General features: G+C 41.4%; 1 protein-coding gene across 1 annotated transcript; it reads right to left on the bottom strand.

Annotated features, from left to right (window-relative positions):
* Positions 1-2: 2 nt before the first annotated feature.
* Positions 3-13,315, bottom strand: LOC110976785 (metabotropic glutamate receptor-like). The gene is made up of 5 exons (XM_022230356.2): positions 12,534-13,315; positions 11,000-11,989; positions 10,013-10,378; positions 9,504-9,614; positions 3-2,584 (listed from the first exon to the last, which is right to left on the bottom strand). The coding sequence occupies exons 1-5, from the start codon at positions 13,077-13,079 to the stop codon at positions 2,084-2,086; spliced, it is 2,514 nt and encodes an 837-aa protein (XP_022086048.2). The 5' UTR covers positions 13,080-13,315; the 3' UTR covers positions 3-2,083.
* Positions 13,316-14,825: the final 1,510 nt, after the last annotated feature.

Below are 14,825 nucleotides of genomic sequence, written 5' to 3'. Positions count from 1 at the left end.
TCACGTCACAAACACTTGTCCATTTATTGACTACGTGCAAAATCTTCGATTTCCAGCTTTATTCGGATCATTTATGAAAAGTATACGTTACACATTAAGAACGCTGCTTTAGCTTCACGTGTATGTCACATCACAGCTTGTTCACTCCAACTGAGTACACAACTCTTGTGGTTTTATCTGTCACTAGATCTAGTGCACCGTAAACTTGGCGCGTGCAGACGAATCGGAGATGACGGGTTTTTGCCGCAGTGTTGGCTTTCGATGTCCGCATGATCTGTGATAAACGCAAACTTTACAAAGACTTTAGTTCCTTGATATTATTTAACAATCTTGTCCAGGATAGTATTAGTAGACGATATCTTTGAACTTTGTCACTGAATAAACTGAGCAGAGGATCGTATTACCCGACGTCCACCAGAAAACGTCTTTTTTCCCCTCTAAAGATGCATTCACGCCTTTGGTACATAAATCAAAGCTGCGGTGTGTTTTTACAATGTCGATAAGGCGTGTACTTAAACGAAAGTAGAATCCTCAAAAGGTATTTACCTACATCAAAGCAAAAGGCGTCTAGGTATACGACAGCAACATCCCAACTACGGTGTACGTGGACAAAAGCAATGCCGACTAAACGTTCACGCACACGATAGAATAAAGTTTTAAAAAGGTCGTACACAAGCATTTATCCTTTGATGTACAAATACTGAACCATTTTTTATGTATCCATGCAAGCAGTATCTTATTAAAAGCATGTTGGTGCTCGATTTTGACATGACATGGGAAGAAAAATAGCTCTCCGATCTTGCATTTCTCTATTTGCTCGTGTAAAATTGTCACATTTTTCATCTTTCAGTGCTTTTCATTACATTACAGAAAGTACAGATAATACAAATATTTCTGTTATCATGCATGATACTGTAACTTTAGACTAAGATTATAGGACCTACTAGACTACTGTGGAATTATACAAACAGAATTTACAGACCACTCTTTCATTCGCTTTACTCTTTCCGCGCAATTCTCAGACGGCAAATCCCGAGAAAAGTTCAAGCAGCTCGAAAAGAACTCAATGTTTATTTTTCTCCAAATTCGTTGATTGATTAGACCCATCTCAAAAATACAATCTTCTGCCATTACATGTACTCCTAATGCTTTCAAAGCAGAGCACAATTAAAACTAAATACTTTCTTCATACTACCAAAAGAAATGAAAAAAGAGCGCTTTAATATAATGCCAAGTTAAGCTGTTGTGCATCGAAAAGCTACCGGTACCAATGCAATAAGAATATCCGTGTATATATACGGTTCAATATGGCGTGCAAAGTTAACATTTAATCCGCGTATTTAATCCGCGTAATATATTCTATATTCCTAATATAGATATCTCTATTCCTTATAGAGATATCTCTACTAATAATAGGGCCTAGAGATATCTTTATCCTACATCCTACTTTAACAGAGATATCTCTATTATGTTTCTGGTCCCGCACATTGGGCCAACGGAAAGGTCATTTTAAATTAACGTAACGCACAAAGTTTCACTGAGACAGAGGGTTGTGTAAAGTTTCCTAATGTAAACAACAACGGGAGTACAAGTACTGAGACACGGATTCAAAACCCTTCAGGATGATAGATTTTTAAACACAAAACGTCGAGTTATCTAGATTTGAAAACGGGCTTTTAGTTGTACCCAAGACTGTGTGGTGGTTCTGTATAAAGGGAGCTGTTTCACCTACCAGAACAGGAGCATGAGGAGTAGATAGGCCTACATTGAGAAAAATGCATGTCTTAAATTAGGGAAGCGGCTGTAGCTTGTAAATGCTTTGAAATAGACAAATATCACAAAACAGTTCTACAATATTTTGTATGCGATGGAAATAAAATTTGCAATCACATGGGAACAGAGCAAACGATGTGGACGAACACGTACAACCACTGAAAGTCAAAAAGTTACGTAAAAAATAAGTATCTATGGGTGCACCATATGGCAGGGGACGTTGAAAGCACTTATGTCGTGATTTCAATTAAAATAATTCATCAGTGCTTTCTTTCACAGCCTGCACCTGATCTTCTCATTTTTTTTCTCATTATGCCTTTGATTCGATGGTTCCCGATGTGGACGGCGCAACCTTATTCGTTGACATGGCCGACCTTGCCGAAGTGCCTATTCCCTTGCAGTCGCTGGTACTCATGTCGTCGCCACCAACGAACTTCAAGGCGTAGAACTTGGGCAGATACAGACAGACGATTGTCAGGTAGGCATTCAAGATTACTGCGTAGCAGACAGTAGCCACCTTCTGTAGCGCCTTCACAGCCGTAATATAGACCGGAACCACGGCCAAGCACAAGACCAGAGTGGAGTAGACACTGACCGCGATGAACTTGGACTCGTTATAGTTGCTGGGCACTTTGCGGGCCTTGAAGGCGTAAAAGCAACAGGCGAGGATCAGTAGGAGGTTGTAGGCACACGAGACGAGAAAACCGGGGCCGAAGGAGCAGAAGAGCTCGATATACGGCTCCCCAACGTGGCTGATCAACTCGGCTGGTGCAGAGGGCGCCAAAATAGCCGACAGAATGGACAACGTCACCTGCGTGCATTTAAAAGTGATAGAATTTCAGATCAAAAATTTTCTCTTTGGTTAAATATCAAAAGTTCGTCATGATAGTCATTTCAGAGACTTAGGTAACAAACTATTCTATTAATATGCACCATCCTCAACGAAATGACATCAATATTTTGTATTGTGTATGGTATTTGATTTGAAATAAATCAGTAACTTGATATTTTTTGGATCTTCAAAACACTATGTTGAGTGACAGGATAGCAGTTTGGCGTTTTCAACGTCAAATGATCGTGAAGTAGTTGCTCTGCCTCGGGATGAATTCTACGTCAGCTCATCGGATGTTTCATCAAAATTACATCAGTAATTTGCATTACGCTTTAGTGCCAGGTTGACGTAAACCTTGATTTGTTCAGTGGTTACCATGGCAGTGATGAGGAAACAGCTCCTTCCGTGGGGGAAATTTGTCTTTCATTTGATTTAATTGTAGAGCCCCAGCCAAATGTCATTGTGTGTTTTGACAGGGTTTGAGGGCTCCACTTAAATCGAACTTTGTGAAAGGAACTGTACCCGCATAGGCCTATGATCACAGAAAAATAACCTTTCTGGAACAGTTTTTACAGCAAACCTTTTACAAGTGATTTAATAAGGAATTTCATTCGGGATTTATTTTTCTTAAACGTTTAAAAGAGCATCTTTTGAGAGGAATGGTAATTGCTTTGCCCTTCAATTTTTACGATTTCGGGCCAAGGCTTTCAATTTTCAGAAGGCGAAAGACACAGTGATCTTATTTGGGTGTTCATAAAGAAATTTTGTCAGAACTGTTTTTCGTGGTTCGGCAAAAATACGTATAACGCCTACGCTCTCCCTACGTTTGACAAGAACCCAAAAAATAACGATCAGGTGAGAGAGAGCAAAAGGATCCTCTGGGATTAACCACGTCAAGAGGCCGGCAATGATAATATTCAACGATGGTCAAATGAAGCAGCTGTCCAATTTACAATAAAAACTCAACAGTTGAAGAAATCCCGTGATGTCCGCTATTGTTGTCAACAGCCTTCATTGTCAAGCTGCAGGATCTACTTTTCCTATCATGCATTGTGAAGCACGGTGAATTTCCTTATCACGACGGCCGTTTGATCTCATCCTCAGTTTGCTGTTACGAGAATTTATTCAGTAAAAAAATAAGGTGATTCCCTATTCATCCACGGACGAGGCAATCAAAATAACCTTCTCTAAAGGGGGCTCGAACCAACCATCTTATCTCATTTACTCAAGAAATATAACATACCCACGAGATCACTATCAGTGCTGTGATGTGGACCTGTTTCTACCAGCGCATTATTAGACTAACCTTGAGATAAACTATCAAATTACTGTGTAACACGCCAACGCTTTCACAGTTTTGATATCTCTATCTGAATATTAGATTTTGGAAAAGCTTTAAATTAGCTAATATTAAATTCAGCTTGGTACATGCAGCTTTGCATCACTGTAAAAATAATGCAAGCTAGGTAGAGCGTCTCCATGTGCTATATTATATTGATATAGTATCTCGGGTGGACCATGGGATAATCTGACCGAAATACTGTTGCATCCCCCCACATCGATTGGCACTAGTTGTGCAATGTGCCAATAAGTCCAAATACGTCGACAAAATAGAAGTGGAACCCAAAAGTGTTTGGGTCTGAATCAAAGCCCGATCCCTTGCCGCAGGTGACGTCTCTGTCGCTCACTATCCACGTAGAAAAGGCATCTATTCAAAGTTCAAAAGACCCCCCCCCCATCAGAACTACAGAATGGTGTTGTTGTTTTGTTTCAATGGCGCTTTCAGCATCTCAGGCTATTTGCGCCAATAACTGTACGTTTATTCATAACATTTATTAATCAGCATCACATTACGGAGTTAGGAAGAAGGTCCAGTTTTAGAGGCAGGAGGAAACCAGAATACCCGGAGAAAACCTGCGAGAGCGAGTATGGACCAGCCGGGATTCGAACCTGGGCCTCATTGGTGCAAAGCGAGGAAAGAACCACTTTGCTAACCCGCTTCCCCTACAGAATGGTGGTCAAGATCCAGCTCATTTGAAGCAAGATATGGGATGGAGAGAACCTCCCCCCGCGCCTTTGTGTTGGTCACTGTTTGATCGAAATCTCACGAATTCTTTACAGACTTCTAGGGGGGGTGTTAGGTAACAATAGTCTAGAGTGTGTTTAGAGATTGGACAAGTAAGGGGGTACCCCTCCGTCCCACATCTTGCCTGGTATAATCCGGCTTACACTCAAAAAGAGCTTGATCTTTAAACTTACCAATACCCCAAGACTACTGATGTCCTCAATAAGGCATGAAGCAGTCTGTCCCTTATGTTTGCTATAGGTGGGATGCCCTTCCCGATTTTCCTTGAAACCCCTTTTCATACATCATAGATTGATGCGATTCCTTTTCCAGCAACTACCACTTTGCTCGCTTGTACTTTTTATCTTTTGGATCGTATCTATGTGTATATAAATACGTCGATAGTACAGTCGCCCGATGTTGCCAGTACTACCTTCGCAAGTGATGCCCTGCACCCGAAATTTTGATTAGCTGTAAGATGTAATGAAAATGCGATACTCGATGTTACTCATTAACAAATCGCAAACTAAAATCCTTCAGAGTACACGTTGCATTTTTAAAACATTACCCCTAAGCTAATGAGACCAACTTAATTAATCTAAATAAAATTCTTCCCAATGATTGTTCCATTTAGCCACACCCTCCTAGATCGGTCTGAAGATCTCCTCTGAAAATTAATGAGAGACTTCCACTCCCCCTTGCGTCAAAATTGATCGTCTTCCTAGACTCATTTACCATTCAGCCACAGTATTCGGAGGGCAGGGATTCTGTGATTATTTGACCTTCTGAAGGCAAGGTACATTACCTCTTTTTATCCCGTAAACGCACGCTAACCCCCCCCCGGCCTACTGTGCTCGGCATTTTTTTTCAACCGTCTTCCCTTTCTAGCAGATTGTTTCAAGCAGGTTTGCAAGATAATAGCTGTTTGGCGCCGAGTGACTTACAATGTTTGTTCTACCCATCCTCGACATCTATTTTGTATTCAAACTCTCCACTTACACTAATACATGCTTTGGGTTTGCAATTTAGAGTATTCAGCCGAATTTGTATGTATGACTTGCATTCATGGGCAATTGGTGTAATACATTTTTCCATATGGTCGCTTAATCATGACTGTTCTTTATTATGTAACTTTTTTCCGCCAAACCCATCAATCACTTTTTTCTTTGCAATTTCCGTTGTGGTGGTACACATAAAAAATCGGTTTGGGCATTTGGGTGTATGCTTGATGCATCGAAAGAAAAGTCTGAAGACTTGAACTCAACGAGGGCTGAGAAAACCTTGAAATTTATCTTTCACACAAATCTTTTAGAGATCTGTTATTTCACCTCTAGTTACATTTAAACTAAACAATTCTTGTGACGTCGGCTTATTCGGAAAAGTATCTGCTATTCTTTAGATTGTAAAGTTAACTGTACATTCTTTAAATAATGCACAGTTAACCACATATTCTTTAAAAAACTGACAGATTAAACTTGACTTGAAAGACGCAGAAAAAGCAGTTGTGACATTGAATTATTACAACGTCCAACACATCGAGAAACGCTCGTAATAGTTACGCTCTAAAGAATGATGGTCTCTTTGATTTTTTTGGATTTTCTGTTGTGTCAACAGATTTTCATTTCATTTGAAGCACTCTTTTCATTGCACTTATATGTTTACTGTATCTCGGTCATTTTTTTTTTAAATACTCCCATTTTAATTTTAATTCATCCTTTTTCATTATTTTACTGATGTGAATGTTTGTGTTATTTGTAACGTATAATTTTCCATCATGTTACTTATTTATATTTACATGTTAATTGCCACATATAGTATTTGTTATTGGTGCTGTTGTTTTTCCTTTTAAATTCGCATTTACTTTCGGTTAAACCGCAATTTTAACTCTTCCTCTGTTATTAAAATTTTTTTGAAAGAACTTTGAAGATAGTTATTGTATAATTTTACAGAACAGATTAGTCTTGTAGAAACTTACGTATGATACTTCCCAGATGATATTCTAAATACATATATTTTCCAAACGGGAAAGCCTCCCACAGTGACCGAGGGAGTTTGATGAGCAAGCATGTAATTTCAAAGCTGTAAAAGAGGTCGTCATCTGAAGAGACAGTGAACTGTGGTTTCCAAATTAGCCACTCGTCAAACTTGCTTGTTGGTAGTGAAAAGTCCCAAACTCCGAATAGTCATATCGACAGCATGTGAATTTAGCACATTTCCGCAGCTAACTTGTACATATAAATCCATTTGGACTTGTTTGTAACAAGTCATATCGATAGCATGTGAATTTAGCACATTTCCGCAGCTTACTTGTACATATAAATCCATTTGGACTTGTTAGGAAACGAAGAGAGAGTGTGCGCCCTACTGTTGCTGCCGACTGCATGTCTTTTCGTGCGTCTTCATGAGCATGCATCGTGCCTGTGATGAAAAGTAGTTGGGCTCCCAGCCAAAAAGTTACCCAATTAACGGCTCTGGCCAGGAGTAAAACTTTTATGTGCATGCAGATAGCTGGCCAACGCTGGACAATGATGGAATTCATCTCATGGCTCTAAGCATAGCACAGACTTTTTGTTCTCTTGAACAATATGGATATCATAGAGGGAGGGACGTGGTTTAGGTCGGAGAAACTACTCAAAAGGTGGAGATTCTTTGATATAAAAAGAACCTTCACTTTTGGTTTCTCCTTACCATATTTGAATGATTATTTTAAAATCCTCTTACAACATCCTCTTACGAGACCAGCCTATCTCTGGCCATAATCTATGCTTATTTTCACTTGTTCACTTGTCACTATAATCTCTGAACATCTAAACTATTACATGTTGAAGATTGATTTGTTTTGATTACAGCCTGTTCTTTTTTCTTTTGTCTTGTCTTTAATAATAGAGGCCTATCACTTGTATTCGCTCTTCCCGTGACAAACACTCATTCTGTTCACATCATGCAGGGCGACAATCATTCTTATCCTAACAATAAGATTGAGGGGAAACGATCCAATATAGTTTTTTCTTTTTTAATTTATCTAAATGTTTGTCATCCGCACGTTTTTCTATATGTATTTTTCACAAACTGTCTTCAGCCACGGGCTGGCTGACGGGATCGCTAATGCACATTAGGCGATGTTTTGCCAAGAAACAAACTAACTAAAATGAACTACCGGGACTAATTTGATTTTATGTACTTTTCTCATACCTCGAGGCGACTTCTTGAGCAGCTGTTCATAGATTTCACTGGCAGGAGCCCACGTCAAACGTCCGGAAAAAAATATTAGAGATGCGGATATGCACATGGATGACTTGGGACATGGTATAGTCAACGGATCTCTGACGGTGCCAGTGAAGACAAGGTAACCAACGCTACTATACATCGTTATATTTCTCCTCCCAAGGTCTGTGAAAGGGATACATTGTGTCCTGCGTATATACTGATGACTGAAAAGTTGTTAGAAGTCACATCAACTGAGGCTCGTTATGTAGGTTTGCACAACGGCTTTTCACTCGCTACATTTGTTAATTTAAATGATCATTCATAAACATCCATAAGACTGCATTCGTAACTGTTTGATCCCCTTTAAGAGTAAGTAGTATTTAAAGCTTTTGGCAGTTGCAAAATGTTGTGACATAATTTAATTTAGATCCCTTTTTGAAATATGTTTCATGTAAAGGCCTCGTTGAAAAGTGTTTAAAATGTCTTTATGACAGAGATTAGACAGTTGCTGTCAAAATGTCATCTGCTCAATACAACGCGTGCTGTACGTCAGCGGAAATGTATGTAATACTCCAAATGGTTTCCGTATCAGGCATGGCGAATCGTGGCTCTTAAGACCAGCCAGGTGATGCATCTTTTCACGATGACAGCTACATGTAAAACCCTTCAACCTTCCCTGGAAAAACGTCTGCACAAGTTGCACTTCACAACATTATTTAGACAACCATGGTTCTGCAGTTTGTTCCACTCTGCACACGTCGTCTATAGCTAGACTGAAGTGAAAGCCCCCTTTATTTGCTCAGTGTGCTGTGTGTGGATGTGACTGTTGACCTATAATTATAACAGGCATAGTGGCAAACAAACGCCCAGTAATGTGCAAATATGACATAAGGCGGCATCAAGTCCTACATTGATGTAGTGCCATATCCGGTAACTTCGGCTTTGTCTCATGGACTTGGAATATTTACAGAGTGGATAATTAGTGGTGTAATTGTACGAAGCTGTATAAAGGACATGGTGAGAAAACTCCTCTTCTTCTTGAGGTAATTCATAGTGACGATAAGTCGTACGATATCTTGTACGACTTATGCGTACAAGTTGTGATTAGTAAGTTGCACGTACGAGATACACCTCGTATGTACGAGATAAGATATGATCGTATGTACGAGTTAGCTCAAGGAGGAGAGAATTTTATTTTTTAAACCGAATCCCTAACGTCGTATAATTGTAAACAGAATGTTGGAGTGTATTTCTTTGTGTGAGGACAATTTCACACGCTTTACCAGCATTCACATAAAACTGAAAGTGGTGTCTCATTTGATCCAAATTCACCTATTGGAGCACGCAAAGATCATGCACACACCACACCAAAATGTTAAATTATAATTTAGAATCAAAGAAGGGATGCAACCGACTGAAATAATGCTGTTCAGGCAGTCACATAGGATTATTGGTGTACTACATAAAAAGTAATCACATTATACACTGAATAAACACGTAACAAGAAACTCTTTATTCCCCTTGAATACATTTAATTTGAAACCAAATGCATCCTTCACATATCCATAAACTACTTGGTATCAAATTACTTTTCCTTCAGACAGATGAAAAGGAAACGGAGCCTACCTGAATGGTAAGGAAAATCAGACAGGCAACGACCTGATGCTTTGGGCTGATGAACTTTGGTCTCTGGGTCGACTTCCGGGCTTTTCGAAAGATACGGAAGATGCGATTCACCTGCAGTTATGGCAAAAACAATAACAGTAAAACACAGTGAAGCACCTTTCTCACTTTTACCGCCTTTTCCTAATTTCCTCACCGTACAATCACGCAGAAAGCATTGACATGTTCCCGCTGTGTAGACGCAGACGTCGTGTACATTGGACACCAAAAGGGTGAACTAATCGTAGGACAGGGAAACTTTGCTGCTTTGGCAGGTTTTGACTATGCTTCCTACAAGCTTATTCAAATCTTATTCCCAATGTCATGATTTTTCTCCTAAAAATGCCTGCGTCTCAAACCCTTTGCATCCTGCGCAAAGGAAGAATGCATGGCGTGCCTGAGGTAAATTGGGGGGAGGGGGATACCCACACGTTTGTTTTCAATTTTGCAACTCCAAAACACCAGAGACCCACCTTCAACAACGTGGGAGCATAGATCAGTGTGCTGTTCAAGGCAAGTCCAAGTTCAGCGGTGATGCAGGAGGCATAGGTAGGCTTCATGAGCAACACAACACACGTCACGAAAGTCAACGTCAACCCCACCACGTTGAAGCTGGACAGTTCTTTGCTGCTGGCTTTTATCAGAGGGTGCTTGCCGTACACGAATAAGCCGGTGATGGTCAGTGCACAGAGCATAATACCCAGGCTCGACAAGACCAGGATGACCACGACTGGCGTCTCGGTCCAGCCAAATGTGGACGGGATGATGAGAAGGCAATTGGTCCTGCTTTTGTCCGGCCATTCTTTACGGGGGCATTGGTAACACAACGTCTTATTTATCTGTTTGACAGAGAATAAATAAAAATGAGTTTTCATGGGCCAGGCGGTTAGTTACAGGGGCCCATGGAATCTTCAGGTTGAAAGAAGTGCTCCTCGCGAGCGTATAGTCTCGGTGCAAGACATCCTTAGCGCGGTGGTGCATTTAACGTGCGGTGAGTGATGTGACAGTTGCAGGTGTACCGGTTGGTCGTGCAGTGTGACAACAGCGCTAAAAACATCTTGCACCAAGATTATTGCAGTTATGAACCACTCAAACTGATTCTTGTGTGAAAGCTTACAACGACCTGAATAGTATAATGTCGCAGTATTAAGGTAAACGAGTCGTTGTTTTACAAATGCAGCTCGGTTTTCCAGTATGTTGATTCCTTATGTAAATCTGGCCAACCACCCAGCCATATAATGCAAAAGGCGAATTTTACAACACTACAGTAAGACACATAGGCAAAGCGATCACCAGTTTATCAGTACAAATAGATCCTCTCGCAGAAAATATTAAAATATGTTGACGTTGTTTCCATCAAATCTATGAAACCGAGATTGCTGCATAATCTCTACGGATCTTTTTCGTTGCCTACAACTTCGCGCCATGTTGTGGTAATCAAAAATTTTGTTGAAACTTACCACAATTTCGTTTGACGAACACTTCTTACATCCCCAGCAGCATTTCTCTTCCAGCGGCACAACAATGAATCCTGCCTCACACTCCTCTGTGCAGATCGACGTAGGCTGAATCCAGCTCTTGTCGACGTACCGAATCTCTTCCGGCCTGATCCTGAGCCGCTGATCGACCGTATCGTAGGCCGACACCCACAGCCCCACTTCATGCTCCCCAGTGTCTTCCCTCAGGTTCGTGATGGTGAACTTGCCGCCGGAGTTTCCTGAGCTATCAAAGCGAATCGCCTCTCCGTCCACGCCCGTGAAAGAGACAGCTGAGAGCTTCTGTCGAAAAAGTTCACCCTCCTTTGCAATCTCGCCGATCGGGCAATCACTGACATTGGCGCACTTTTCTCTCATGAAGTCATTGAAGGCAAATGCAATGGCGTGGACGCTATCAACCACTGCTCCTCCTGAATCACCAACCTGCAGGGGACAGTCTGATATATTTGCACAATTCTCACCCTGCATCCAACTCAGGGCCAGGTCTTTGTACCAGGGAGAGACGTGGGGCTCCGTTGGTGCTTTTGCTTGGGCGAATTCCACAAAGCCTTCTACGGGCACCGAGTAGCTTCTCACAAAAATGGTTCCGTCTGAGATGTCAGCTAAGCCTTCCTCCTTCATCAAGTATCCCCATCGGGGCCCTCCGATCCACTGGTAGCGGCCCACCATCCCAGCCGCCTGACCAGCTCGCATGACCTTCTGGCCTGTGAATTTGTCACCAATGACGACCACCACCTTGGCCTTAGGGTACCGGTCCAACTCTCCCACCACCTGGGCCACCTCCTCGTCATCCGCCGTTGTCCTGATAGCTGCAGAGTAGGCCACGCAAATTCCATAATCGGTCACTATCTCTTGGAATCGAAGCGCACTGTGGAGGTAATCTGAATCGGTTGAGTGTAGCAGCGACACGTACACCCAGCCAAAGGTGTGAATGATATCCGCTATTGCCCGAACCTGCCAGAACAGGAAATTTGTTTGTAAAATTAAGGATTTCTGTCAGTTTATTAATTTATCATTCTAAGACAATATAGGCCTATGTTAGACTTCTTGCCAATATAGATTTTGTCGAACTGCAAATTTATTTAACTGAAAAAGAGCTCTCCCATAAATGAGTACATAAATGCATAAAAAAGTGGTAGCATTTTATAAAGTGTACAAAATGGAATACCGTAATAAAATAAACCAACACATAACAAAAAGGACAGAACCCATCAGGCAAAGCCAGACAGTTGCATAATTTTTAGTGTTTGTTTTCCCCCAACGAGCTTGGGTTAATTGTGTTGATACTATCTGGAGAAGTGCACCTTTATTCCTTTCGTCGTTAGGGCTTTCAACCAGATGTTACGGTTTTGTATCGCTGTTATGGCAGGCTGAGATCTTCTCCACGATTTGGTTAGGACATTGAATCTTAGAACATTGAAACAGCATGTTTAATATGCTAATTCACCGACCATATGAAAGCAGCTGTAAGATCAGCAAAAACTGAGTATGAACCTACCTCTAAGGTGTTTTCAGGCGCAGTGCGAAAAAAATATGGAAATCGAAATTTGTCTCCTAACTCGCCACCGGCAGCGCTGAAGGAGACCATGGGCACCTTGTACATGGCGGCCGCCTTGGTTGCCACGATGCTGGTCGCAGCCTCTGACGTGCCCACAATACCCAGCACTTTGACAGCGTGCTCCTCCAGTGGACACAGCCCCGACGACTCGTTGGGATTTAAGGCGTTCACCAGTGCCAGGGCGTGCCACAGGGCCACGTCGTCAGAGCGACAGTCGTCGCGGATGTCATAGCCTAGCGTGACATTCGGGAGGACGTCGTCCCTTTCATTGATGCACTCCACAGCATAGATCATAGCCTCTGATAGCATAGTCCCCCATCGCGATTGGCGGTCCGTACACAGTCCGGGCCCCGCAACATAATGGATGGGAAACAACCCTCCTATGATGACATCTCCAGGTTTAGAGTAAGATACACATCTTCTGGCCAAGCCATGGCAGCTTGGAAGCAATAAAGTGAAAACAAAGCCTGCTTGTATCAAGTTCATCTTCTAGAAAGTTTAAACAAAACCGTCAATACTCCTGATAGATCTCACTGAATGCAAAGCATCCAAATAACGGAGTGAATTCTCTTGAAGCAAACTTCACACGAATTTACATCAGTGGTCAATGCAACATGAGAGCGATCCGCGATGTGATTTCTATTTTTCCATTCGTTGAATATGTTTCCTATCAGCAAGTGTCCTTAATGGGGGCACAGATACGTTTTTCTGGTTGTTTTAGGTCCTTCTGTCAAACGAAATGCATTTTGTTTGAGAAACTGTCAAGATAATTTGAATTAACTGTCACCGACATCCAACAGAAATTTCCATTAAGGCATGGGGGGGATCAAACAACGAAGAATCGGAAAAGGGGAAAACAATACCATTTATTAAGGTACAGGGCGACCAAAGAACGGTAGAACGGGAAAGGGAAACATCAAGTGTTGCCAAGACCAATAGTTATTCAGCAGCTTCTGAAATTTGCGAAGATTATTATCCATTGAAGTTGAATTTTGCCAGTGGATGTTTAAATTAAACAATGAAAACTATTTGGGAAATCTCAATGAAGAAAAGAGAAAATCAATCGGATGAATTAAGTCTGACATTCAACTCAGTCCTTATCCTGAGCTCGAGGTGTTCGATATATTTGCCTATATGAGGTTACATCGTACATCCTTGCATAATTGTTTAATGCTGTTTCCATTGTCAAAAGAGCTTGACAGTAAAAGGTCACGCAGCGAGCTTCTGGAACCCTCGCGCGGTCCTCCTATGGGGATTTTACATTGGGCCGTCCTATCGTTTTCGATAATTTTGGAAGAATAATTCCTAACCGAAACCATCCCATGAGACACTCATGTTGGAATTTTAGGAAAAGTCACCTGGAGATGGGTAAAAAACGAATTTCATCAACGACCTTTCACGTCCGGCGATATCGTACGTAGGTCTCCTTGTTCATGCGCGCTTGTTTTCACTCCCTGTGCATACGTGAAAACGAAATTGTAAAACGTTGCAACAATTTACCTACCTGTAGTCGATGGGTTCCACGTGCCGTTGATTTGACATAACGCAGTTGTTGTCGGCAAAGTTTAAATTAAGTAGATTATTGCTTTCAGTTTATTAACTTATAAATCAAAACAATTTGTGAAATATTGGGACCTGTTTTTATTTTGGCCTTTACCGACCGACTGCCATAAATTTCAAACCGTAAATGTTCATCTAAGTACGAGATTGGACTGTTCTTCATGTATTTTAGATTTTAGGCAATGATCGGTCAAATTTTGGCTGGATATTTCTCTTTTAGGTCAATTAAGTTTTCAGTTTCTATAAATTGGTATACTAGCAAATATTTTCCAAAGCTCCTTTTCCAAGTTGGATTTTTTAAGAAGAAACTGAACGAAAAAATCGTACAAATTATTCTTCCAATCCAAGGGTTTCGGAAGCGTACCATCAGGAATCAACTTTCAGGCTCTATTCGGGTGGTATGCTGTCCGTTCTACTCCCCTTGCCATTTCCTACGTCCTCGTACATACAAATGGAACGCCCCAAGTTGCTCTGCGCACGCGTCGGGAATAACAAGGATTATAGCGCGGTATGAAAAAGAGACGGGCTGATGACCGTCGGCCATCACCTTTCTGCAAGGCTGCAACACACACTTGAGTCTAATTCAATTACAGGTACAAATCTCTTGGCACGAGAGCCGCAGGTGATCTGTAGTGAATTGTAGAGCGCCCTAAAACAATGTTTTTCAGACAA

This window comes from Acanthaster planci, linkage group LG01, assembly GCF_054643075.1.
Source record: "Acanthaster planci isolate LZ-2023a linkage group LG01, COTS_SCS, whole genome shotgun sequence".
NCBI classification, from domain to species: domain Eukaryota; kingdom Metazoa; phylum Echinodermata; class Asteroidea; order Valvatida; family Acanthasteridae; genus Acanthaster; species Acanthaster planci.
This window is presented reverse-complemented; position numbering and strand designations above follow the sequence as displayed.

Bases quoted from the DNA above. Each gene is read 5' to 3' on its own strand.
- LOC110976785 (XM_022230356.2), bottom strand. From the start codon at position 13,079: ATGAACTTGATACAAGCAGGCTTTGTTTTCACTTTATTGCTTCCAAGC. The intron at 11,990-12,533 runs GTAGGTTCATAC...CTGTTCTGGCAG, and splicing joins CGCCTGAAAACACCTTAGAG to GTTCGGGCAATAGCGGATAT. The intron at 2,585-9,503 runs GTAGGCTCCGTT...AAATGCACGCAG, and splicing joins TGATTTTCCTTACCATTCAG to GTGACGTTGTCCATTCTGTC.